This window comes from Zophobas morio, unplaced genomic scaffold (genome assembly GCF_036711695.1).
Source record: "Zophobas morio isolate AGI-343-1 ecotype UQ-CSIRO unplaced genomic scaffold, CSIRO_AGI_Zmor_V1 ptg000044l, whole genome shotgun sequence".
In the NCBI taxonomy this organism is placed as follows: Eukaryota; Metazoa; Arthropoda; class Insecta; order Coleoptera; family Tenebrionidae; genus Zophobas; species Zophobas morio.
Genome location: NW_026972149.1, coordinates 2,257,382 through 2,269,794, shown reverse-complemented (window position 1 = coordinate 2,269,794; position 12,413 = coordinate 2,257,382). Strand labels below are relative to the sequence as shown.

Genomic DNA, 12,413 nt, shown 5'->3' with positions numbered 1-12,413 from the left:
ATCTTTCGCTTCGGAGCTAGACTGAAATATTAACGTGAGAATTACCATCTCTTTGTTTGTTTATCATAATTTCAGCACCCGTGATATTGAAAAATGTTCCAGCGAAATTCTGGTCGGATATGTGGATATTAATGAGCCAGGATGTGTTTTATATCATAAATAACTGTCTTCTGGCTAAAAACGTCTTCAAATGGAGAGTAGATTTCGATTGTTTCGTTCAACGTACGACGCATCACAATAATTTCAGTGTTTTCGAGTCATTACTTGAAGCAATTTCTACTTGTATTTTCAAAATGTTTGTTAAAATATTCGACAAAAAGTCATTGTCCAAATAATAGTGTGGAGTTGAATAAAAATTAATTTAAGCAAACGATACACACAAACTAGGTTAAATATCAATTGATAGTGTACGTACGAGCGTGTTTACGATATACATTACCCGGACATCTCGTACCCACTTGATGTCGCGTTGTTATTTCATTTAAACAGACGTGACAATTAAAATGGCATTTATTCACAATAATTTTTTTCTTTAAAGTTAAATTGTTAAATCGGTTTGTCGAGTGATGGGCCTGGGTTTGTCGTATTAGTTTTGATCCGATGCTAATGGAAACCGGAGGCGGCAAATTTGGTTGAGTATCTCTTCCAAGACCGTAATGTGAGAAGTCGTGAAAAAGTGAGATGTCAAGTTGTGTTTAGGGAATTTTAATTCGTGTTGGCGAAAAATGTAACATTATCAAGTGTTATAGCTCGGCTATTTGGACATCGTCATTCCTCCCGATATTGTTGACGAAGGGACATCCGGAGACATTATGATACCCGAAGGTGGAAATATAAAGTTGATTTGTAAAACAAAGGGACACCCAGAGCCAAATGTACACTGGCGTCGGGAAGATGGCAGAGAGCTTATAGTAAGAGAGCCCACGGGAGTCCGCACTAAAGGTAACGCACCGATTTCTTTATTATTATCGAAACAATTTCGCTAATCCGACAATATTGAAATCTAAGACCTACTTTTCCGGGTTTTAAGATTCCGCACCGTAATAAAAAGCTTAAAACTTGTGACGGATTTCGTTCACAATGGACGGTGTTTTTTTTGTTTTGATGTGTGGGCTAATTGCCGCGGGAGAAAAACGCCGATTAATTTCCACTTTAAAGTCGAAACGGAAAAGGCAGAGCTTTCAAAATAATAACACGTGTGGAACGTTGTATTTGTTCATATTAACCGATCGACGTGTTATTGCCCAAAGCTATTGCGCTCCTGAGAATACTCAAGATCCCTTTTTTGAATCTTACAATACCTATTATTGTGCCACCCTAAGTATATTGCTTTGCTAAGATCAATGGAAGCGGCCTCAAGCAGCAACCGATATCGAACGTGAAGGTGATTGTTAAAAGGAAAATGTGACTATTTCTTTTCAAAGCCGCGGTCATCTTTGTGTTTATATACAGTTACAACTTTTTTCCAAAATATTGCGACTTTCTGGATAACAGCCAGAGTTTTTGCTTCGACGCAAAAGCAGAACCACATTAGAAGTAACACTACATCTTCATTCACGACGTCGGCTGATTCACGATAAATGGCTTACGTATCGAGCCGTGTCTTTTTTATTTTGATTATCTTAACCAACTTTAAACTCAGTACTTGGTAACAGCAGATGCAAAGATTTTGGCTTCGGTTACTATCAGCAGTCCACACATGTTTATCACGAAATTTAATTAAATCACTAATTATTATACAAAATACGTACACGAACTCTCTATTCATTCAAACGAAAATAAAATGCTAGCATTTCAGTTAATGTTTCCTTGCTATATTAATATTTTGTTTACTAACCCGACATTTGAGACAAGTTTTTTATATTCTGTAACATTATAGATGAAGTCGTGGCAATACTCCTACACAAAACACATTAAAGTAACTTTTTCTCTTTTGTAAGCAATATACGTAAAGCGAGTTAATCGCGATAAACCAAAACAGTTTGTTGAAAGCATGCTTGTGTAATTCTGTGTAGATTTAAGCTTCGATACAGCTGACTTTCCCACTGGTCTAGGTGATGAATGGTTCCGGGTGATGTCTCGACCGTTGTGTTACTCAACCACGAACACGGCACCACCTGGAATCCGTTCGCCATCGAAACTAAACTCTGTGCAGTTTTGTGCAAGAATTGTGAACTGTCGAACGTTAAAGTTCAAGATCTTAAAAATTCTATTACAATGTGTTATTGTGTCTAATTGTTAGTGAAAACTGTGTAAAAATCTTGATGTTATCAAAAATGATATACCAAAAAGGAGAAAAACTGGCTTGTGTTTATAATTGTGTGCTACGTAATATCTACCTTAGGGACGTAGCACATGCCGATGTACAATCCATCGATGGTGATGCTTTTATTGTTCGTTGTAGTACTTTTCCAAATTCGATATTGTGCTTTATACCTTTTCAACAGTTATCAAATCTGCCTGATACTACGACGCAGTGGCGCTGTTACTTGACAAAATGTGTCAGTTTGTAAACAGTAATGTGTTCTTGTTTAAATATTTGCCAACTAACAACAACTAACAATAATTATCTATGTAAAGTTTACACATTGTTTCAGTAGCGAACAATAAAAACGTCGCTATAATTATTATTATATAACTGTCCCAGATTTTGGTCCCCACAAGCATTTATCAGCATCTGATCCTCAAAGTTCGAAAAAATAGGTCTTCCGGTTCCGTCTGTCTGTCTATATGTCTCCCTGTCCGTCTGTCTGTCTGCCGTCTGTCCGGATTTTTTATTAGACCTATAATCTCCGAAACTGTTGGATCGATTGTTGTCAAATTTTACATATCTATAGGAATATTGTGTACCGTTGAGATCGGGACTTTTTTTTAGTTACATATAGTTTTGTTTGAACAACACGGTAGTTAAATAAGTTTTCAGTTTCTTGTTAGGAAAAGATTTCGTATTTTTAGGAAAAATGAACAAAATATATGCCCCGCCCACCCACCCCCTCTCAGTTGTGATGAAGATTTTATTCATCGTAAGCCGAGGGCGGGGCTTAGCTGCAAAATCCTCATTTCTCTACAAGAAATTCCCACATGAAATATGTTCTTGAAAGAGTAAAATTTTGCAAAGAAATATGCATTTTGCAATTAAACTCCGGCGCTCGGTCTGACAACGAGTAAAAAAATCATCACAATTGAGATAGGGTGGGCGGGTGGGGCTTATATTTTGCCCTTTCTTCTTAATATACGTAGTGTTCTTTTTACAACAAGAAACTTAAAACATGTTCAAAATTTTTCTAGGAAAATATGTATTTTGCAATTACGCCTCGCCGCTCGGTCTGACAACGAACAAAAATTCATCACCGTTGAGATCGGGACTCTTTTTAGTTACATATAGTTTTGTTTGAACAACACGGTAGTTAAATAAGTTTTCAGTTTCTTGTTAGGAAAAGATTTCGTATTTTTAGAAAAAATGAACAAAATATATGCCCCGCCCACCCACCCCTTTTCAATTGTGATGAATATTTTATTCATCATAAGCCGAGGGCGGAGCTTAGCTGCAGAATCCTCATTTCTCTACAAGAAATTACCATATGAAATATGTTCTTGAAAGAGTAAAATTTTGCAAAGAAATATTCATTTTGCAATTAAACTCCGCCGCTCGGTCTGACGACGAATAAAAAAATCATTAAAACTAAGATAGGGTGGGTGGGTGGGGCTTATATTTTCTGTTTCTTCTTAATATACGTAGTGTTCTTTTTACAAGAAGAAACTTAAAACATGTTCAAAATTTTTCTAGGAAAATATGTATTTTGCAATTACGCCTCGCCCCTCGGTCTGACAACGAACAAAAATTCATCACCATTGAGATCGGTACTTTTTTTAGTTACATATAGTTTTGTTTGAACAACACGGTAGTTAAATAAGTTTTCAGTTTATTTTTAGGAAAAGATTTCGTTTTTTTAGAAAAAATGTACAAAATATAAGCCCCGCCCACCCGCCCCATCTCAATTGTGATGAATATTTTATTCATCATAAGCCGAGGGCGGAGCTTAGCTGCAGAATCCTCATTTCTCTACAAGAAATTACCACATGAAATATGTTCTTGAAAGAGTAAAATTTTGCAAAGAAATATTCATTTTGCAATTAAACTCCGCCGCTTGGTTTGACGACGAATAAAAAAAATCATTACAACTAAGATGGGGTGGGTGGGTGGGGCTTATATTTTCTATTTCTTGCTAATATGCGTAGTGTTCTTTTCACAACAAGAAACTTAAAACATGTTCAAAATTTTTCTAGGAAAATATGTATTTTGCAATTACGCCTCGCCGCTCGGTCTGACAACGAACAAAAATTCATCACCGTTGAGATCGGGACTCTTTTTAGTTACATATAGTTTTGTTTGAACAACACGGTAGTTAAATAAGTTTTCAGTTTATTTTTAGGAAAAGATTTCGTTTTTTTAGAAAAAATGTACAAAATATAAGCCCCGCCCACCCACCCCATCTCAATTGTGATGAATATTTTATTCATCGTAAGCCGAGGGCCGAGCTTAGCTGCAGAATCTACATTTCTCTACAAGAAATTACCACATGAAATATGTTCTTGAAAGAGTAAAATTTTGCAAAGTAATATTCATTTTGCAATTAAACTCCGCCGCTCGGTCTGACGACGAATAAAAAAAATCATTACAACTAAGATAGGGTGGGTGGGTGGGGCTTATATTTTCTGTTTCTTCTTAATATACGTAGTGTTCTTTTTACAACAAGAAACTTAAAACATGTTAAAAATTTTTCTAGGAAAATATGTATTTTGCAATTACGCCTCACCCCTCGGTCTGACAACGAACAAAAATTCATCACCATTGAGATCGGTACTTTTTTTAATTACATATAGTTTTGTTTGAACAACACGGTAGTTAAATAAGTTTTCAGTTTCTTGTTAGGAAAAGATTTCGTATTTTTAGAAAAAATGAACAAAGTATTTACCCCGCCCACCCACCCCCTCTCAATTGTGATGAATATTTTATTCATCATAAGCCGAGGGCGGAGCTTAGCTGCAGAATCCTCATTTCTCTACAAGAAAGTACCACGTGAAATATGTTCTTGAAAGAGTAACATTTTGCAAAGAAATATTCATTTTTCAATTAAACTCCGCCGCTCGGTCTGACGACGAATAAAAAAAATCATTACAACTAAGATAGGGTGGGTGGGTGGGGCTTATATTTTCTATTTCTTGTTAATATGCGTAGTGTCCTTTTCACAACAAGAAACTTAAAACATGTTCAAAATTTTTCTAGGAAAATACATATAGTTTTGTTTGAACAACACGATGGTTAAATAAGTTTTCAGTTTCTTGTAGGAAAAATATTTCGTATATGAAAAAAAAAGCACAAAATATTAACCACGCCCACCCACCCCCTCGCAATTGTGATGATTTTTTTATTCATCGTGAGCCGAGGGCGGAGCTTAGCTGCAAAATCCTCAGTTATCTAAAAGAAATTACCATGTGAAAAAATAAAATTTTGCAAAGAAATATGGATTTTGCAATTAAACTGCGCCGCTCGGTCTGACGACGAATCAAAAAAATCATTACAACTGAGAAGGGGTGGGTGGGTGGGGCTTATATTTTGCCCTTTCTTCTTACTATCCGTAGTCTTCTTTTCACAACAAGATAATTAAACATTCATTATTTTTTTAAACATGTTCAAAATTTTTGTAGGGAAATATGTATTTTGCAATTACGCTTCGTCCTTGGTTCTAACAACGAACAAAAATTCATTACCATTGAGATCGTTAATCATTCCCACCAATAATAGGATGACAATATCGTCGAAATTTACATTAGTTATAAAATAAGATACTTCTGCAGTTGTAGTTTATGAATCCAAAAAATGCTGGCGTCATCTTACAATTTTGCCGAATTTATGTGTATTTTTGGGAAAAAACTGAGTGTGATTAATAATTAACCAGTCCTCTGTGGGGAGACAAAATCAATCAAATATCATTTTCTTTTAACCGCGAATGCTTGTCGCATTTTCTCGAAATATAAAGATAAACAGTCGAAAGTAAGCATATACTGAGAAATCGAGAATATCTACATGTTTTTTCTTTACAGAGGTTATCACGGAACGAAATAAAATTTTATAATTTGTCGAATTATACTTCAAGTTCCATCGAAATAACCTTCAGTCAATTTTTTCAAATTACGTTAATAGTTTTTATTCCACGTCATATGGATAAATAATTCACGGCCATTTTTTTTCCTTTTTCTGAACTATTGTACTTTGAACTGTTTTCATCCAAACATCTGTTTGTCTCTGTTTTAACATGTCACAAAAGCGATGTTCAAAAATTTGAAATACATATTCGTATCTTGAAACACACAGTTCAGGATAACCACGACGGATAAGTTACAGGCGATATAGAAATTAACGAAATGCAATGTTGGCATTTTCTTGATAATAACTAGAGAGCGGAAAATATGCAGCAAAATTTTGGGAAATATGATCATATGATATGCACTAAATTTATGCAAATATGCAGTAACTTTCTTAATATATGCAGAGATATGCAGCTGCATATGCGCCAAAAATAAAAAAAAAAGTTTAATAAGCGAACTAAATTTATTTACAAATTACAAAAACAGGTTTCCCGAGCTTACGTTTTATTACAAAAAATACATAAATCACATTGCAAAGTGTTTAATTACATCTCACTAACACACAAATCACATTTTTATTGATAATATTCTTATACTAAAAAATAAATATAAACAGAACAAATTAAAAAATAGCAGTAATCGACGATTTAATTGCTATTTAGGTAACAATTTATTTTTAAATATTTTTCGAAATCTTCTAACAAAAAGTTTTTCCGGTGAATCTAGAGTATTATGTATTTGTAAATAGAAAAACTGCGTACTACGTCCACAGATGTAAAAATACTTGCTGGTTTAGAGCAGGCGTGACAAAACACAGTTCCTTCTTGAAGAATAAGTTCAGGAAAAGGTTTAATCCATAAATTAATTTGAGTTATCTTCGACATATTGACACACCTGTATCGCTTTAAATGCTTTCAATGCTCTCACGATGAAAAATAATAGGATAACGTCTCTTCGACCACCACAACACGTATCATTAATACACTGAAGTAACGAACAAAAATATTGGGAATGAACCTAGTTCCAAAAGTAATTAGGGCGCGAATTTACCTGGAAGGATGGCTTAACACCCAGTGGTTTCTCCAAACTACCATAAAACACAAACCTTTCCTAGTTACATGAAGCTCAGGACAATATTTGCAAGATGATTCATGAAATTTCGTCTTTCTAGACAAACGCCGATAGAATGACAATCATTTTCTTTTTCAAATTAGCACAAAACTTGATAAAAATGCAAAATATGCACCCGGTACGTGAAATATGCAGCAGAAGGCAAATATATGCAAATATGCAATTTTTTTATAGCTGTATTCATTTTTAATTAGCATGATTCGTCCACATATTAAATATCAAGACTTATATGCAAAAAATAACAGATATGCAAATTTCATAAAATCCGCTCTCTAATAATAACATTTTTATTTAAAAAAATCTAATATTAATACTTAAAAAGAGTTACTTCGTAATGAAAAAACACTGGTGGATCGACCACGCACTTGACTTTGTTTTTTTTATTGTACTGCTGCTAGTAAAAACTGAGTAAAGTGAGAACGTCTGAAAACGCGCGATAAATAATGATCGTCGGGTCTACCGCGATCGCAACCCAAGCATATGTAGTAAACCCGCAAACTGTAGCTTATTTTGAGACGTTTGTGGTCGTAAATGACGCAACGGGCCCAGGTACATCCCGGCTGTGTTCTGCCGCGTGTAATGCATGCCGTTAGACTGTTGTTATGAAAAATAGGCATGTACGGGAAATCGTTAGTTTGATAAATCGCGCGGTAGAAGGAAAAACGTATCGGAATGACTGCGAATGTATCATGAGTGATTTTTGTGTAACGCAAATGGTGGAACTGTGATATTTTAAAGGCAGATTTTTACATTCGTTTTATGGGTCGCGATTTCGCAATCTTCAAGTGTTAGCAGAATTACAGATGCGAGTGGTGGGGTCGTAAAGAAGATGCGCGCTTTCGGACTACTGATAACGGTAGATACAAGCTGGAACAATGTCAATGCTCAATTTGTCACATCGCATCCACAGCTTGTAAAATTCAAGGATGGCCGGCTGGATGTTCCGAGGACTAACCGAGCTTGATATTGAAAGCCACTTTTGCCGAGCTTACTGTAGTGTATGTGTTTCAGTTCACCTACATAAGGGCCCAGAGTTGCTACTTTCGAAGATAGGACGTTCCGAAATGGGCACATATCTGTGCATAGCTTCAAACGGAGTTCCTCCAAGCGTTAGCAAGAGGATAACGGTCAGTGTGAACTGTAAGTGTCTCGTTTGCAAAGCACTAGTGGGTTGTTACCCATCACCCGGCGCACCCTCAAAATTTTAACACTACAAATATTGACCAAATTTGCTCAGCCGTCATAAATCACAAACTTTTAACTATCGCCGCTGCTACTAGTTTACTAAATCGTTTAACTTTCGTCTCACCTGTCCCAACTTCGATTCGTTACCGATAAATCGGTTAAAGAGACGACCACCTCAACAAGGTCACGACATTTTGGTCAAAGTAGTCACTGCATATTGCTAAGCACGTATGACGTCACTGGCAAGAAAACATCAAATTAATTAATGTTTGTCGTAGCATTTGTCGCTAGTTACTAGACCGTTTAATTGTCAACTCACCCACCTCCACTTATTGGTTACAGATACATCGTTATGTAAGTTTGCGACATCGCATAAAATTATCGTAAGGAGGTACGAGGAGTAAATATTAAACTTAGGAAACAGTTCATAATGCATTCGAAGTAATGTGTCAATAAAGATAAGACAATTGACTTGCCGAACTTATTCTCAAATCTGGTATTTGGCAGACTGCACATCCTGCAATTGCACATGCATATAATACCATTGATCTTTGTAGCTCCATGAGGAAACTCAACAAATGGATTTCACTGTAGTTAGTGCGCAATAATAAACTTGCTACTATAAATTAGTTCGAATGGGATTCAGTGGATGATCAGGGTTATAGGTTGTATTAATATGTTAATCCACCACCAGAGACAAGTCTATTTTGTAAAATGAGTTGAATAAAACTCTGAAGTTGGCATCAAATATGTTTTATAGGTTCAAACCCAGAAAAAGTTTATGACGTAGTTGCAAATGACAGTTGTAAATGAGATTGTCCGTAATACCAAAACAAATTAATTTTATGTAAATGTATGAATGAAATGCATTATTCCTTATCATATAAAACGTAAAAAGGACAAGCATTTATTCAATTTCTTTAAATGTTAGATGAAACTGCCAATCGAATTTTTATTGACAGTGCTCAGTGAGGTTTGTACTGCATAGGGATGATAAATTCATGATTTGTAAACACGAATACAATAGTCAAACACTAATACTATTAAATTGTTCTAAATTTAACACCAATTAAAATTTTGCCAAAAACGGAACCACAAAAATCCACGACAAATCCTCAAAGACACCAAATTCGCATTTCGGCTTTAAGCACGAGAAAGGAGTAATGAAAATTGTGGTTGAAAATTCTCGCGCGCCGCTGTTCAATTCTCATGTTTATCAAATACAAACAAAAACGATTCAAGCGCTTACGGAAAACACAATAACAAATCCCTTTTTTGTTGCATTGTTAATAGCTATCACATTTGGGTCAGTAGATCAGTTGTACAGCGATTTTCGGTATCAGCTCACGTGCTGGCGTTGCGAAAATTTAAAAATTATGAATTTCGATGTAACCATTGGTCAGTTTTTAAATACACTTCGATATACCTCAATGGGGGGTTTAGTTGCTGTTGTTTCTGTCATACTTTTCGCGCGCTTACATTAATGTAAAGCTGCAGGGTTAAAAGATAAAAGGAAATGGTTTTATCTTTTTACGATCAGCGGTATCGAATATTCGCTGGATTAAACTTTGCTTTTCAAAAACTTTACTGAGACAGCAGCAATGTGGGCGTTGTCTCCTCGTTTTACTGAAATTTCGGAAAACTTGGCGAAAATTTCAGCGATTTTGACAACTGACCCAAATCGTCTCCTTTTAACGCATGTAATAAAACGTAGATCAATGCCAGTACAAAATTTAAAACGTGTTTATTATAACGATCAATATTTGGAACCGCTCCTTTCCAGGATATTGTCTTAAGAGTCTTAATCCATATTAAGCACAAACACAAAGACGTAAGCAGATGAAAAAAATCTGCGAAAGGAATTTGTGCGCAAACATAAACAACTTGCAAATAATTAATCGGACAATTTCACAAGAGGAGAAGGCAAGGTTTACACGATTAAACATGAATAGCATACACGATTTACCTCTAGACTACCATTTCCAGCGGTAATGAAGCCTATGTTTCCCTTATTACTTATATTAATGTCTTGAATAGAAATTTTCGTTTGAGGATAATTTAATAATGTTAAGGACGTTATAAACTTAATAATAGTTACACGAGCACTTTAAAATTCCGTAGTATTGTAAATCGCGACACAGAAATGTTATTACAGAATTCGGCATTTTTGGTTAAGCAGAAATATTTTTGTCGGTAACTTGCAAATATTGAATATTCTCTGAATTTTTCGCATTTTTCGCAAGTACATCAAACATTAATAACTGCTGTAGAAATGAGCGCTTGCATGTAGAGCTGGAAATGCTTACGCCTTGCTGCATAATGTCCATAATATTAAATAAGCGACGTTGTTAGACGGCAGCAGCTAGATCGACTAATGAGAATTCGACCATAAATTATTTTACTTTCGAAATTTTGTTGTTGTTAAGTTGTTAACAATAATTATATGCAAAGCTACAAATTACTGATAACATGTGCATTAAAGGATAAAAAGTCTGCGCTCCTCACAAAGATTAACGCAACATTCAAATTAGTAGAGAGGATACGACAGATTAATAATTATGAATAGCTCCCTCAGGGAAAGTCGAAACAGTTTTCATCAAAATGAAACATAAATATGCCAAATTATCTTTTTTTTTCTGGAAAAAGTGATTACTGAAAGTCACTTATAACCACTTACTATGTACATTTATTGTCGGTTGTTTATAATTACTTTTAAGAATTTACTTCGCCATTTTTAAAGATGGAAGACTGTAGTGACTCATTTCATACTTTAACTAAAAGCTATTAGCACAGGGTTTCTGTAAATGATCGAAGTAGGTGATGGAAGCGTGCCGCCTATCACTTTATTTGTATTTTACTAAATCCCCAAGGAGGCACGACGAATACCACATGCAATAATAAGTATGAACTGACACTTTAAACAACTAGATTTGTTTAATTGTAGTTCAAGGGCGAGGACAGTTCTCTCAAATAAATAATAACAAGACCTTTTTTACATAAATGTGCATTAGCTTGACAACAAAATATCTACGCATCCAAAACACGTATTTTCATTGCGTGTTGCTTTACAGAGTTTTAAAAATACGTTAAAATTAAGTTAAAGTACACTCGTTAAATTCAAAAGGTTGAGTGAGTCAGCCTTAAACACTATAATAAAATTCGTCATTTATGTTTTATAATATCTGTTTTCCATTTTAGCTTTAAAGATTTCGTTTATATTTAAAGCGAATTTAGTAAAGTGGTTTTATATCTGTCCTCTACTATAAGATAAGGTTTTATATTCACAAATCGAAAAAAATGTGAAAATCCTTTTTGATTGGTGAATTATGTAACTAACGGTTAAAATGGCCTTAATTTTTGGTGGGGCGTATTAGCAGTGTATTCAACGTTTCGCCAGGTCGGCGTATGAGCTTCATAGATGACAGGCACACGACGTATTAACCAGACTGAATGTTAAGTTGGATTTGAATGATGTAATCGGAACATATGTCGTCATGTAGTTGTGTTAACATTCAGGATTGTTTCAGTCCATCCCGTAGTACAAGTACCAAATCAATTGGTGGGAGCGCCATTGGGAAGTGATGTGACATTAGAGTGCAACGTGGAGGCTTCCCCTAAAGCCATCAACTACTGGGTGCGAGAGAACGGTACGTCTAACTTCATTTCTAACTTGCCAACTACTCGCTACTTCCCAACGTGCTAAACTAAGTTAATTATTTAAATATATGCCACTTATAAGTTAGAACGCATGATATACACCCGCACAATAAAACAATTTCATTCCCCATAATACAGTCAGAGAAACGTTCCAGATAAATCTTTTATTAAGTTTAGTTTATCACGGGTTTTAATTAGTTTCAATCAGACTGCACCCTTTTGTGGCAAATAATCAACAGCCTTTTTGGCTTAAAGTCTTTTTTCCCCTTTTATGTTTTAATTAGAATTTA

The 12,413-nt window shown here is 35.1% G+C and overlaps 1 protein-coding gene across 4 annotated transcripts in view; it reads left to right on the top strand.

Moving 5' to 3' along the window:
* LOC135141775 (lachesin-like) overlaps positions 1–12,413 on the top strand; it is a 93,396-nt gene that overhangs the window by 75,539 nt on the left and 5,444 nt on the right. For all 4 annotated transcript variants that reach the window (XM_064073205.1, XM_064073206.1, XM_064073203.1 and 1 more), the window contains exons 5-7: positions 750–942; positions 8,293–8,421; positions 11,994–12,113. In XM_064073205.1, the coding sequence (XP_063929275.1) occupies positions 750–942; positions 8,293–8,421; positions 11,994–12,113 (442 nt within the window). The remainder of the gene's footprint in view (positions 1–749; positions 943–8,292; positions 8,422–11,993; positions 12,114–12,413) is intronic.